Below are 12,517 nucleotides of genomic sequence, written 5' to 3'. Positions count from 1 at the left end.
AGTGCGGCTCCGAGCGATTGCCAGTGGCTAAGATTAATTCAAGGATTCCATCCATTACCTTGTTGTTGGAGCTACCAGTTATCCTGGGTAGTCTTTCATTCATTTTTACTTGGGTTGGTACCAGAATATTGAATCCTTAATAATGTGGAAACACAATCTCGTAGCACAAATATCTACGACTTAAATATCAACAAGGCAAGCATATATAGGGAAGTATATGATGACTGCACTTACCTGCACATTTGTGTACCTTGATGATACGTGTATTGTCAGTGTGTGAAGATGTGGAGTCAAGAATATTAAATCTATTACTACCTATTGCCACTTTCCTTCTCAATATTTTGGTTTCTGATATTATGGTGGAAGGAAATGTAAAAGTCAATATTCTGACATAAAATCCTGTATTTAAGCAACACTTGGTTGTTTTCTGCCACTCTTTCACTCTCCTTTACTCACTCAATGTAAAATCAAACTTTAGCTCCCTATATACCTTCAACACCAATTTGACACCTTTCCTTTCTCTTCTTCACCACTGATATGGCCCGTCCTCTAACCTACATTGTATGTTTATTTCCTTTTCTGTCTCTTCCTTTCTAGTTCTTTCTTTCTCTGTTTCTGTACTTTCCAACAATGCTGCTCTCACTTCTTCCTCTGCTCTTTTTATGTCTTCCCTGCATGTTTCTCATTCTCAACTTATCTTTATTCTTTTTCATCTGTCCCTTGATTCTGACACTAATTGCTTTCTCTTCGTCTCTGTATTCAAACTCATCCCAACTGGCGATGTCTGCCTTGAACTTTCGCTTTCATTCTCTGTCCCTACTCACCCAACACTCTCCCTGTTTCAGGCACACCTGGAGTTCTCTACCCCTCAAGTTCTCCCTGGAGATGGGGTCAGCCTCCAGCTGCAGGCAGCACCAGGATCACTGTGCGGTGTCCGCATTGTAGATGAGAGCGTCACATCTGTGCGGCCAGGGGCGGAGCTTAGCGCGGACAGTGTGAGTCATGTGACCCCTTTGTATCTGCATGAGTGGCCATTTAGAGTTACGAGATGAAGCGAGTGCCCCCATCTTTGGTTTCCTACCAGAACATCAAGATTTAAATATAGACCAGCCAAAATATTGACTATCACAATATCACATACGTAAATATAGATTTTCTATCCTTAAATCCACATGATTAATTTTATATTAAATCTTCTCTATTCCTTTCTAACATGGCCTGTCCGTTTTTGTTTACCTTAACTATCAATCAGGGGACATTAAGGAAGCTATTTTGCATATTTAACAGTATTTTTTTTGGTTTTTTACATTTACTCTTTAAAGTATGTACTGATAAGAGGAAGAAATGCCGGATTTAGGTGATTTTTGTACCAGCAGGGATATTTAAATCCCAGTCATGCTGGTGCAAAACTGTCCACGAGGTAACTCTAACTAAATATATTTACATTCACGATATATTGGTTGCCGGGCTGAGAATCACTGCAGCGCACAGAATGGTATGTCGTCAAAGAAGTCGTTTGCAAATTATACATTCACCGACTTTTTTGAACCATCGACTCCACCCCCTCCCCCCCATAGCGGCCAACTGTCCAGTTTTTGGTGGGATAGTCATGGCAAGTTGGAGACTGTCCCGGGTAATTTACTATCCCGGTACAGTCCCGGCATGCCTGTGTTGGCGCATATTTGGCAATCACTTAGCTTTGTAAAATCTGCCGATTGTTCACTTTAATAGTTAAAATAACTTTTGTCCTGTGTGTATCAAAAACCTCTTGTGGAGTATTTTCGTCAGTAATCCAGCAGATGGCACTCCTGTATTTGTTTTGAAATGTTATCAACATCTTGCTGTACTTTTCTTAATCCTGATATCGCAAGAGCCAAAAGTGAGCCTTAAATTATGCTAATTATGTGGGTAGGGCGGTGCTTTGGGCAGGGGGCGTGGTAGATTTTCAACTAAGTAATTGATAGCGGTGCTGCTAAGTGGCTCTGGTATTTATTTATTTTTAATTTCGGCAACTATGCCACTTCCAGGTGTACCGGTTGCTTGCCTCCTCGAACCCAGTGGGATACCCCTTTCTGGCGGAAGAGTGGGACCCCCCGTGTCAGAGGCCCCGCTTCTGGAAGCGCTCACTTCCGGAGCAGACCGACGCATCCGGCCACAAGATTCGGAAACGCTCCGCTCAACGGGGGGCGCAGCTCGATAACCAGATTGATGTCTTCAGCCTTTTAAAGGTAGGTTTGTTTCACTAATTTTAGCCAATACCATCATCTAACTATTTCAACTTGACGATCTAAAGAAGTCTTTAGGTGCTCCAATAAAAAGGTATTTTAAGTTTTTCTTCTGTCTGTACTTGAAATAAGTGAGGGATTTGCATTCCCTCTCCCAGATTGCTGCACTTTAAATTGTGTGTGATCCGATCTATTGGCTGTAGTGGTGTGATACTGTTTTTTAGTTCCCTCTTTTGACTTTAAATACATTCAGTGTGCGATGCGCTCCCTCTAGTGACTAGAATAAAAAGCGACTAAAACTGCTTTAGAGGAAAGAAACTTATACTTGTTAGCGGCGGGCTCCCTCTTGTGGTTGAAAGGCGGTATTGTGTGATAAGAACTCGGGATTTGAGTGCATGTTTTTGCAGCAGTACATTTTTGTGATGTTCCCTTTGCATTGCATGTTTTCAATTAGCATTTCTATAACTTGGGTTACCTTTATGTTTCTTTACACCAGGCCATGGCTTCTATCATAAGGGTGCTAGTCCCCAAAGATAGCATCCAAGCACTAGAAAGGGGAATGTCTTCAAGGTCATTGAGCTACTACATACGTGTGGCCTAATTCTCTGAGGTCTGACACAACCCATGTCTAGGAAAGAGCCTAGCAGCGTCCCTTCACTCAAGCAGTGGCATCTACGGTGGGGCAGCCTAGCCCCCCTGAGATAGGATATTGATCTAACAGCACCTCCTCCAACCTGGGCGTAGCAGAGGAGACTAGTCTATGGTGGGTTCTGCTAATGGCTGGAACAGGATAGTGGTTCCTGATGATGTCCATGAAGACTCTTTTTAAGAAGTTGAATTTAAAGAATTAGTCACTGAAGAAAGCAACGCTCCTTCATGGACATCAATATCCCCTTTCCATCCAATGACATCTCCTCTCCTCCCCATGTCTCACCCCTTCTCCGCTCTTCCTCTGATTAGCTCTCACATTGGTGTTTGTGTAGAAACGTGGATACCGGCCGGCGTGGATGCCCCTTTGCTAGTCCTGCCACCAATTATTCTGTGCCTCTGTGTCTGGAAGTAAGGTCCAGATAGATTTATGGAAGTCCAGACTTACATAGAAACTGTGCAACAAAGCCTAGCAAGTAAAGTTGCAGTTCTGAGGTGCATGAAAGGGAGAGTGCAGAACAGCACCACATCTAGTGAGAGGTGGCGCTGTTCTCTCCTCTCTTGCAGGGAACAACCCTTTCTAGGAAGCAGTTCCCATGGCATATATTGTAACTCAAATGAATTCTTAGGGCCTCATTCAAAAAACTGTTTGCACATTTAAGTCTGATTTAGGTGTCCAAATAACTTTTTTATTCGAGCAAAGTTGCCTCGGAAAGAGAATTCTGTTTGAAGAAATCTCCTTTTGTGGGCGGAAATGTGTATTACATTATGAGAATGCCCTGGAAGTTTGTCAACATGGACAAATTACAATTTTTGTGGAAAATCACAAAACATTTTCTAACCCCTTCCCACGTGGAAACTAGGAAATTTACTCCTGATAAGGGCAGGAGTACATTTCTTTTCAGGGTGGGAAGCAGAAGGGATCCCCTTCAATTTAGTGAGACTGCAGGAGCTATTTTTTCAAGACAGAAAAATATTTCCCTCTGAAGACAGAAAGAGAAAGATATTGTGGAGGTTCCAAACACAATCTAGTAACATTTTGTAATTTCCAAACAGTCTGAAATGTTTAATCATGTGATGTCACATGCCTCAGGCCCTTCTGGTTAAAAATACCATCAATGCTCATGCCACCCTAATCCTTATAGGCTCAGAACAACCATCCCACAACTGGACATGTGTCAAATAGAACTCAGAAGCCACCACAAAATATAACAAATGGAAAGCATCACTACCTAACCTATGCACTGCCCCCATCCACACAATTAACAATTGGGAAATCTTTGAAGACAAGCTAGTGTCTGCCCTCACCAGCAGCCGACACGCAACTCCATCGTCAAAACTTTAGATCACAAAACCATGGTTCACAAAAGAAATAGGACTGCAGAAAAGAACATTAGGCAGGAAGCTGTGAATACTCTAAGCATGCCCAAACTCCACCATGCTAGCTGAAGTCAACACCCTTCGCACCCAATGCAAAAAACTGATTTGGCAAGCCAAACTAAAACATGAGGAAGCATCGCAGGCAGAACTTTTTCTGGTTGTCGAAATAAAAACTCAAAATATTTCAGGACAATAATAAACCAATTAAACAAGGGATCACAACTTCCCAGCACACACGGGAGCAACATCCTCTCAGAGAATTGGACTAAACACATCGCTATGCTCTACAAAGCAAAATGTAAAATACCCGACCAGCAACCACCTCCAGACCTTCAAACAATGGAGCAGGAGAACTCAGCGGCAAGAGAAAAGCAACTAAGCCAATATGCGTCCACCTTCAATGCAAGGAGAATAGCAAATCTAATCTGGAAAAGCAGAGCTGACAGCGCCCCCGGTCCCAGCGGCATTCCAGTAGCCATTTACAAACAAGACTGGGAGTTTTGGTCTGGCACGCTGGAAAAGCTGCTCAAATACTGCATCATCACCAAAACCTCACCATTGTCTTGGCATGGCTCGATCTTACAACCGATCTACAAAAAGAGCCCAGTGTCGCTCCCTGACAGCTACCGGTACATCGCACTGCTTGACATTGAGGTCATATATTTTGCATCACTGCTACTAGAAGATCTGGAAGCATGGGCAGTTACAAATAATATGCTGCAGTTCAATCAAACAGGCTTTAGACTCTTTGGCACTACTGACTACCCCAAAGCCTTAACCCCTTCAGCGCGGTGCGGATTACTGCGCTGTGCTGAAGGGTTCTTGCGCGGGCGGGGCCGTGACGGAGTGGTTCCGTCACCCGCACAGCACGACAGACGCGCGTGACAGAACCACTCCGTCACGCGCATCGAAGGGTTTAAGGATGCTCGCAGCAAAACAATGAACATAGAAGAAACAGCTGCAAGTCATTCGACCAGGTCAATCGCCAACTTTTATGGGCAATGCTAAAAGCCTGGGAAATTCCAGACCCCCTTTTTCAAGGCATTGTAGTAAGGACTCCCTTAATACGTACATACATTGTTAAGTTAGCATAACCACGTTAGATGTTAGAAAGCCATCTTGCTGCTTTTGCACACGACACTGCGTCTACATGTTATTGTTTAAACAAACTGCTGACTCGCGCTTTGCCTCACACGGAAGCAATCTGTTGTTACCATCCCGAGCTCTGCGCAGCGACCTTGGTCTGTACATGGTGTAACAAACAGTCTGGGTTGTTAGACAATGCATGTTTTCCACTCTAGGTTGATCGACCCACTATTTAGCCATAACACACAGGCAGCTGCGAATACCTGAAAGCTGGTGCTTTTAATATTGCAGACATCATGTTTAATATTCAGACCGAAGACGAGCCTTCCTGCGAGAAGACTCATGATGCTCCTGTGATGTGATTTCACTAAGCTGATCTTTGAGGTATGGGGTCCCCCATTCAAGCCTAAGAGACCTTCTATTAGCATAATCATAATATTAGCTTCTTAGTAAAGGGAAGGTGGTAATATCCACTGTCATTTATAACATGATCACTCCTTTTATATTCTATGGTATTGTAATGATGCTGATGTTTTTGATTATAATCATTTGTCTGCTTGTATTAGCCAAAGTACTGCATCTTAGGACACGTGGTCTATAAAAATAAACTCTTTTTATTTTCACCGTGTCTCATTTGATTCTTGTTGTGGACTGATGTGAGAATAATATACGAACAGGTATTTCCGATTCCCACCATTCCTGAGAGTACACTGAGTAGCTTGTTCTGGGTTGTCTTTTCATTGGGACCGCCGAGCCAAATCTCGGATAACGAATGGGACACTTATGCTAGCCGGATACTGGGTTCTGGGTTCTGAGGTGAGTTTCTGGTACACCACAATTCACTGAGGTCCTGGGGTTCTACGCATAGTTCTGTGTATAAGCAGAATCCCTGCAACACCTAACGTTTGGTCTATGAGTTGAAACGCCTTAGTAGTGCTTATATTAGTCCACAACACCCTCATTCTTGTTTCCGGATAACAAGTCTGACGGATTTAAACCTACCTATTTCTGTTGATATAGGTTTCTTCAAGCTTGATCATTAAAAAGGTTATTGAACCCTTGTGCTACTGAGTACTTCGAGTGTAGCTTGTCCTTATGGCGGTAGAAATAGCGGCGCATAGCCGTGCAGCTCTGAAACGTCATTTGACGCAGTATGGGGGGCCGGACACTGGTATGAACGTCATCTTTGTGGTAGGAGCCGATGCGGCTCATCCCTATGAGTTGTTCTACTCTTGGGTGACGCTTCCGGCAGTGAGTGAGGACGATAACTCCTTTCATTCTTACACTGCCACTGCCGTACCAGCGAACTATACACCGTATAGGACACAGGAAATACCAATATCTGCTTGGCAGCATCTTATTTGGTTTAATGGCGCCCTTCCCCATGCGGTTATACCACCGAGAATGGGCCCCTTATCAATTGCAGGGGCCACTTGGCCGGTACTAGCCGGATTTACGCCTCATCCCCGTTACCTCACGGTGACGGTGGCTGAATTGCGTGTACTACACACTGCCCTTATTGCAGTATATAGGGCTTTAGTGCAGTACGTGTCACGCAGTGTGCAGGCGGGGGCACCTGCTGTTGCGGGACAGCCTACTGACCACCACGCGGTAGTCATTAGTCCTGTTATGGTTAATTCTGTTATGGGCAAGCGCCCCCAAACTAGGGATGATTTCCCTTTTTGGCTTGCTGAAAAGTTTGACCAAATAGAAGCGGTATACCCAAATACATCTCCTGTGGAGAAACACAGGATCCTTACCATTAGTTTGCCTAAAGACTTGGTCCCCGACATTGATGATTGTGTAAACTGGGGCAAGGTCTTTGCAGCGACGTACTCGCAGTGCTTTGGCACTCCGTCTATGTCGGTACTGCCCTCCGTTATTAAGCGTGTTCAAGATAATCACGGTGCGGAGTCTGCGATGGAATTAGGAATGCGACTCCTCGGACAGTTTGACCTGGTGGCTACCATGATAATGTGTAACCTTAAGGGTGATGCTATGCAGTTCCAAGTTCGTAATGAACTGAAGAAAGTTGCTGATGAGGATAAGCCGCGGGAGTTTGCAAAAATAATCTCGACGGCAGACAGAGATTTGGGTCGTAGCTCTTTAGGAGTTAAACCTGTGATCAAAACTCCAGAAATTAAGCAGCAGGGTAAGGCGGAAGCCTCTGGTAAGGATGACCGTCCAAACTTTCCGAAACAGAATTGGCGGTCAAAACAACAGGGAAAGCAGCAGCAGAAGCAGGGCTCTCGGCCTGCCTCTCCCGTTCAGTCAGGTAGTGAACGCACTTATGATCTGCGTGATCGTGCTACTATTAAGTCTCCTGATAGATTTCAGGTTTCTGAACAATGTTCTCCTCGTTCTTCACAGGAAACATCGGCTTCACAGTCCGGTGGCGGTGGCAAAGGTCGGGGTGCTCCACAAACACGTGACCAGCCCCGACAGACTGAGGGTAAAGGCAAGCAGGACGAATTTGCACGACAAAGACCCCCGTTTCAGAAGAAGAAAGTGGCTGCTCTGACGGCAAGGTATGCCTCAGATAGTGCGGACACAGCTTCGGAACCGGACATGGGCGCTGATGCTACTGGACAGCGCAGCGGAAATTACCATAGTCCGTCAAGCTCTGCGTCCATTTCTGGCGGCGACAGCAACTGATATTTTGGTTACTGTTGAAACAGCTGACACCAGAGTGGCTCCCCCTGATAGACTTTATGAAATAGTCTTACTAATTGAGGGTGACATACAACGTACCATAAAGGGGATTTTTTGGGATAATCTGACTACCACCTATGATATCCTCCTAGCGGAGGCGGGTTGGCCCCCAGCTTTCATTTTATAAGCTCCTAGAGGGGAGGAGGTAATCCTCCCGTCCTTTGCGCACACAGTGCCTAAGGACCAGGCTGAAGTGTACGCTGAGGAGTGGGCGCTGGCACTTGCGCCGGCGGTGTATCGTACTCAGGTGGGATGGGACCGGTTGTCCCTCTGCCATGAGATTTCCATTGCGGTCTATGCCCCAGCCTCAACCCCAATATCCCATGCGTCGTGAAGCTAGACCGCACGTCGCGGCAATCCTTGAACAATTGGAATATCAGGGTGTTATTGAAACTTGTGTGTCCCCTATGAATAACCCTTTATTCACTGTGACGAAGCCCGACGGGTCGTACCGTTTAGTTTTGGATTACCAGCACTTAAACTCACATCGCGGTACAGAATACTCACAGCTCGGCTCTTGTCGACAGTCTCGTGCGTAAGAGATTTAAAACGACACTTGACATCTCCAATGGCTTTTTTAGCCATAACCTGTCCACACTGAGTAGCCAGTGGACGGCGTTTACTTCGGCGGCAAACAAAAACAGTTCACAAGATTAGCTATGGGCTATAAAAACAGCCCTGGCGTCTTTTCCGCTCGCGTGGTCTCTCTCTTAGAGAGAATAGACCCCGACGCATACTCCTATGTTGACGATATCTACCTCACGGATGATGAGCTGATGCCACATCTGTCTCGAGTCGACAATATTATAGTCAGTTTTGCGGACTATGGCTACAAATTTAATTTTGCGAAGTCTCACATCGCGGAATATACAGTGTTGTTTTTGGGCTACGAGCTCAACAATGAGGGTGAGGGATTGGCTCCTCACTTTCTGGAGAAGTGCGCGTGCTTGCGTGCTCCTACAACACTGAAAAAATTACAATCTCTGCTGGGCTTTCTGAATTTCGTACGTACGTATATTCCTGATTATGCCCAGCGTATCAAGCCGCTTTACGCCTTGGTACAACCTTCTTTTTCGAAGTCTAGCTGGCTGCTAGAACATTCTGCTATTCTACAGTCTTTACAGGCTGATCTTCTTGCTTCACAATACTTATTGACACGTGATAACCGCACTAACCTGGTAATAAGAATAGTACCGGGCGCGGTGGGTTTCACGTATTTGACGTTCAATGGGGGCGATACAGTCCCCATTGCGTATAAATCACACTTGTACACCTCTGCTGAATTACGTTTTTCCACTGTCGAGAAAGTTCTTACGGCAGTACAGATGGCGATCCTTAAAGAACGAGCACTGTCGCATGGAAAACAGATTCTGGTTGTGACCCCATATCCTGCCCTAGAGGCAGTGACTAAAGCAAGTGTACCAAATTCTAAAGCTTTGCATCCACGGTGGATACAATGGGCCACAACTCTGACATCACCAGATGTCACTTATATCTTTGACGCCTCTTTACAGACTCAGGAGTACTTGCAGTATGAATTCGTTCATCCGGCTCCTCTGTCTTTGCGCCCGCTCGAAGAATACCATTGTGTCATATACACTGACGGCTCGGCGCAGCCGGCGATTGGATCGAAGCATGCCTATTCTGCGGCTTGCGCAATTGTCGTGGGTACTTTCGTAAATTGTGAATTCCAATCTGATGCAGTGCATACGCAGTCATTGGGTGATTGTACCGCGCAATTGGCGGAGCTCCGGGCTTTGGTGCTTGCACTGGAGTTTGCTGATCCCCAAGTTACTACTCTTATAGTGAGTGACTCCTTTTATTGTGTCCAGTCCTACAATGACAACTTACACTTCTGGTCTCAGAACGATTATCGAGATACCAAAGGTAGAACAATTAAGCATAAACTGCTTTGGGTTCGAGTGGCAGACTTTAAAGAACGTCTCCCTCTCGTGAATGTTATTCACACTCTTGGTCATCAACGACTTGGTGTCCATGCTGTCGGTAACAGCTTGGCTGACGAGGCAGCAAAAACCGCAGTGGCTACATACTTAGTGGCAGCAGTTACGAGATCCAAAAGTAAGATTGATGATGACATCTTGGCAGCTATTGCTGCTACAGAGGAGGGAAGTGATTACCCGAAGGGTTTTCCTTCTCGTTATTTTTATCACTTAAGTCCTGATAACGTCCCGTTAGTGAGGATTAACGACGTTGGTGACAGAATTATTCCCAACGCGGACTGCAGACCAGCTCTGATACTAGCAGCGCACGAGGGGTTGGCGTCAGCCCACGCCGGCGTGTCCGCTACTATATCTCTGTTACAACAACGTTACTGGTGGTTTGGTTTATATAAACAAGCGCGCGCTTTTGTTCTTGATTGTGACATTTGCCAACAGATTAAACCTTCCACTGTTGCGCGCCCACCACAAACACAGTTGTACATATCTAATAAACCATTTGGTTGTGTTTATCTAGATCACTGCGGTCCTTTTTCTTCTGATACTGCGTACAAGTATATCTTGGTTGCAGTGGATTCGTGCACACGTTTTCTCTGGGTATGGCCACAAAGGAGTGCTGACTCGCGGACTGTCATCAGGGATTTGCGTGTCTTTGTGGGAACTTTTGCGTGTGGTACCTTCCATTCTGATCAGGGCCCTGCGTTCGCCTCTAAGGCTTACAAGGAGGCTATGAGAAATTTGGGGGTCCAAGTCAAATTTTCATCCCCCTACCGACCTGAGGGTAATAGTGTGGTGGAGCGAATGAACCGTGACTTAAAGCAATCTTTGACAGCACGTGTTTTAGGCACAGGCCGGAACTGGCTGGCCCATTTGTATAACGTCCAACGTGCACTTAATAATCTCCCTAGAAGGTCTCTGGGTGGGCGGACCCCGTACATGATGCTCTTCGGAATCAGAATGTTTGTCCCAGACCTTGATGGTCTAGACATGGCAGCGTCGACCGCACCCTTTGACGTAGATGATCACTGTGCTGTTTTGCAGACCCTACAAGAAGCCAGAGACGCTCTTTTCGAAGGAACACTTGCCCTCCACGTCTGAAGCTGAGGTTCAGATTCCGGTAGTTGGCTGGCTACCCCGAGTTGGAGACCTGGTCCGTGAGAAGGTGGAGAACAAGAAGGAGTTCGGCCCCTCTTATCGTGCACCGGTTCCAGTGCTTGGAGTGCAGGGTACAAGAACAGTCGTTTTACCTCCACTTCCTGGTCGCAAAGAAAACAGGTACATCTCTATTGACAATGTCAAACTTCAACGAGTGGCCGATACTTCTTAGTCTTACTCCAGCGGTTTCCTGCCAGACAATGCAAAGAAATTCAGTGTTGGTTCCTGCTTCTAACACCTTGTCTGATGTTGCCATCGAGATGCAGTCAGTTACTGATCCCTTGTTAATACCACCGGCTGGTGGTCTGCCCAAAGAGACTGAGTATGCTTATCCTACAAATGATCACTCCCCTGTTTTACACTCTACGGCGGTTGACCAATCACGTTTCTCCTTTGACACTAACTCATTGCCTCATACTTCCCCTTCGAACATTGCTGTTTTTGTTAGTTGGTTCAAAAGACATTTTTTGATTCCCCCTTGGACATATATTTGGCTGGTGCTTATAACTATTTTTTTGTTTATGTCCATTGGATTTGTAATAGTATTTTTCCGTCTGGTGAATGGACACTATCTTAAAGAAAGATCTACAATTAGACTTATCAATGGAACTTTGGCCCCCCACTCATCGTTCCACATCATGAAAAGGGACCAGACATTTGTGAATATTACTGCCTGGCCCGTTTTGGATGGAATTGCGTGGGATGCTGTTAAATTCCAAATTCATGGTCCTACAGAGGTCATCAATGTACCTAATGTATTTCGTGTTTCTATGGGTGATGTGGTTAAGCAGAACATTCGTTCTGATGATTGGGATGTTCATGCCATTGAAGCACTGTTTTCTGATTTGAAATATTATGCCGCTTTTGATGCAGAAGATTTATATGAGAATGCGGCTAACTATGCAGAACAGTATTGTTTTCAGCATTATGGCAATCACTTCCTGCATAAAGCAAACACTTTTCGTAATTTTGTAAATTTTACCCAATGGGAACACTGTCCCACCCCCTCTTTCGGCAGTTCACCTACATTAGTTGATAAGTATACTTATTTTACTGATTTCAGTGTTTCCGACCCGGCATCCTTTTATTTTAAAGTTATGCCTGAGTCTGCCTCGAAGGTTAGACTGACACACACAAAATTGCTCTATTCTAAGTCCTTTATGGATGAGTTGTCAATCAAAGGTTATGATCTGTGGAAGGCTACTATTGATCTTAAATCGGTTTGGGGTTCCAAACCGTGGCAGGTTCAGGGAACTGAGGCTTTACATCGTGCCTGTCTTGTACCGAATCATATGTTGTTTTTAAATTCAACCATCTTCCAGACCACCTGTTTCGGATTGGCCACTTCTAAAA

At 45.2% G+C, this 12,517-nt stretch overlaps 1 protein-coding gene across 1 annotated transcript in view; it reads left to right on the top strand.

Moving 5' to 3' along the window:
• LOC146812862 (alpha-2-macroglobulin-like protein 1) overlaps nucleotides 1–12,517 on the top strand; it is a 315,131-nt gene that overhangs the window by 175,794 nt on the left and 126,820 nt on the right. The window contains exons 15-16 of the mRNA XM_085619933.1: nucleotides 846–995; nucleotides 2,028–2,228. Of these exons, the coding sequence (XP_085476059.1) occupies nucleotides 846–995; nucleotides 2,028–2,228 (351 nt within the window). The remainder of the gene's footprint in view (nucleotides 1–845; nucleotides 996–2,027; nucleotides 2,229–12,517) is intronic.

The sequence above is a fragment of the Triturus cristatus genome, chromosome 7, assembly GCF_964204655.1.
Source record: "Triturus cristatus chromosome 7, aTriCri1.1, whole genome shotgun sequence".
NCBI lineage: Eukaryota > Metazoa > Chordata > Amphibia > Caudata > Salamandridae > Triturus > Triturus cristatus.
The sequence above is the reverse complement of the archived record's forward strand: the minus strand, read 5'-3'. Positions and strand labels throughout refer to the sequence as shown.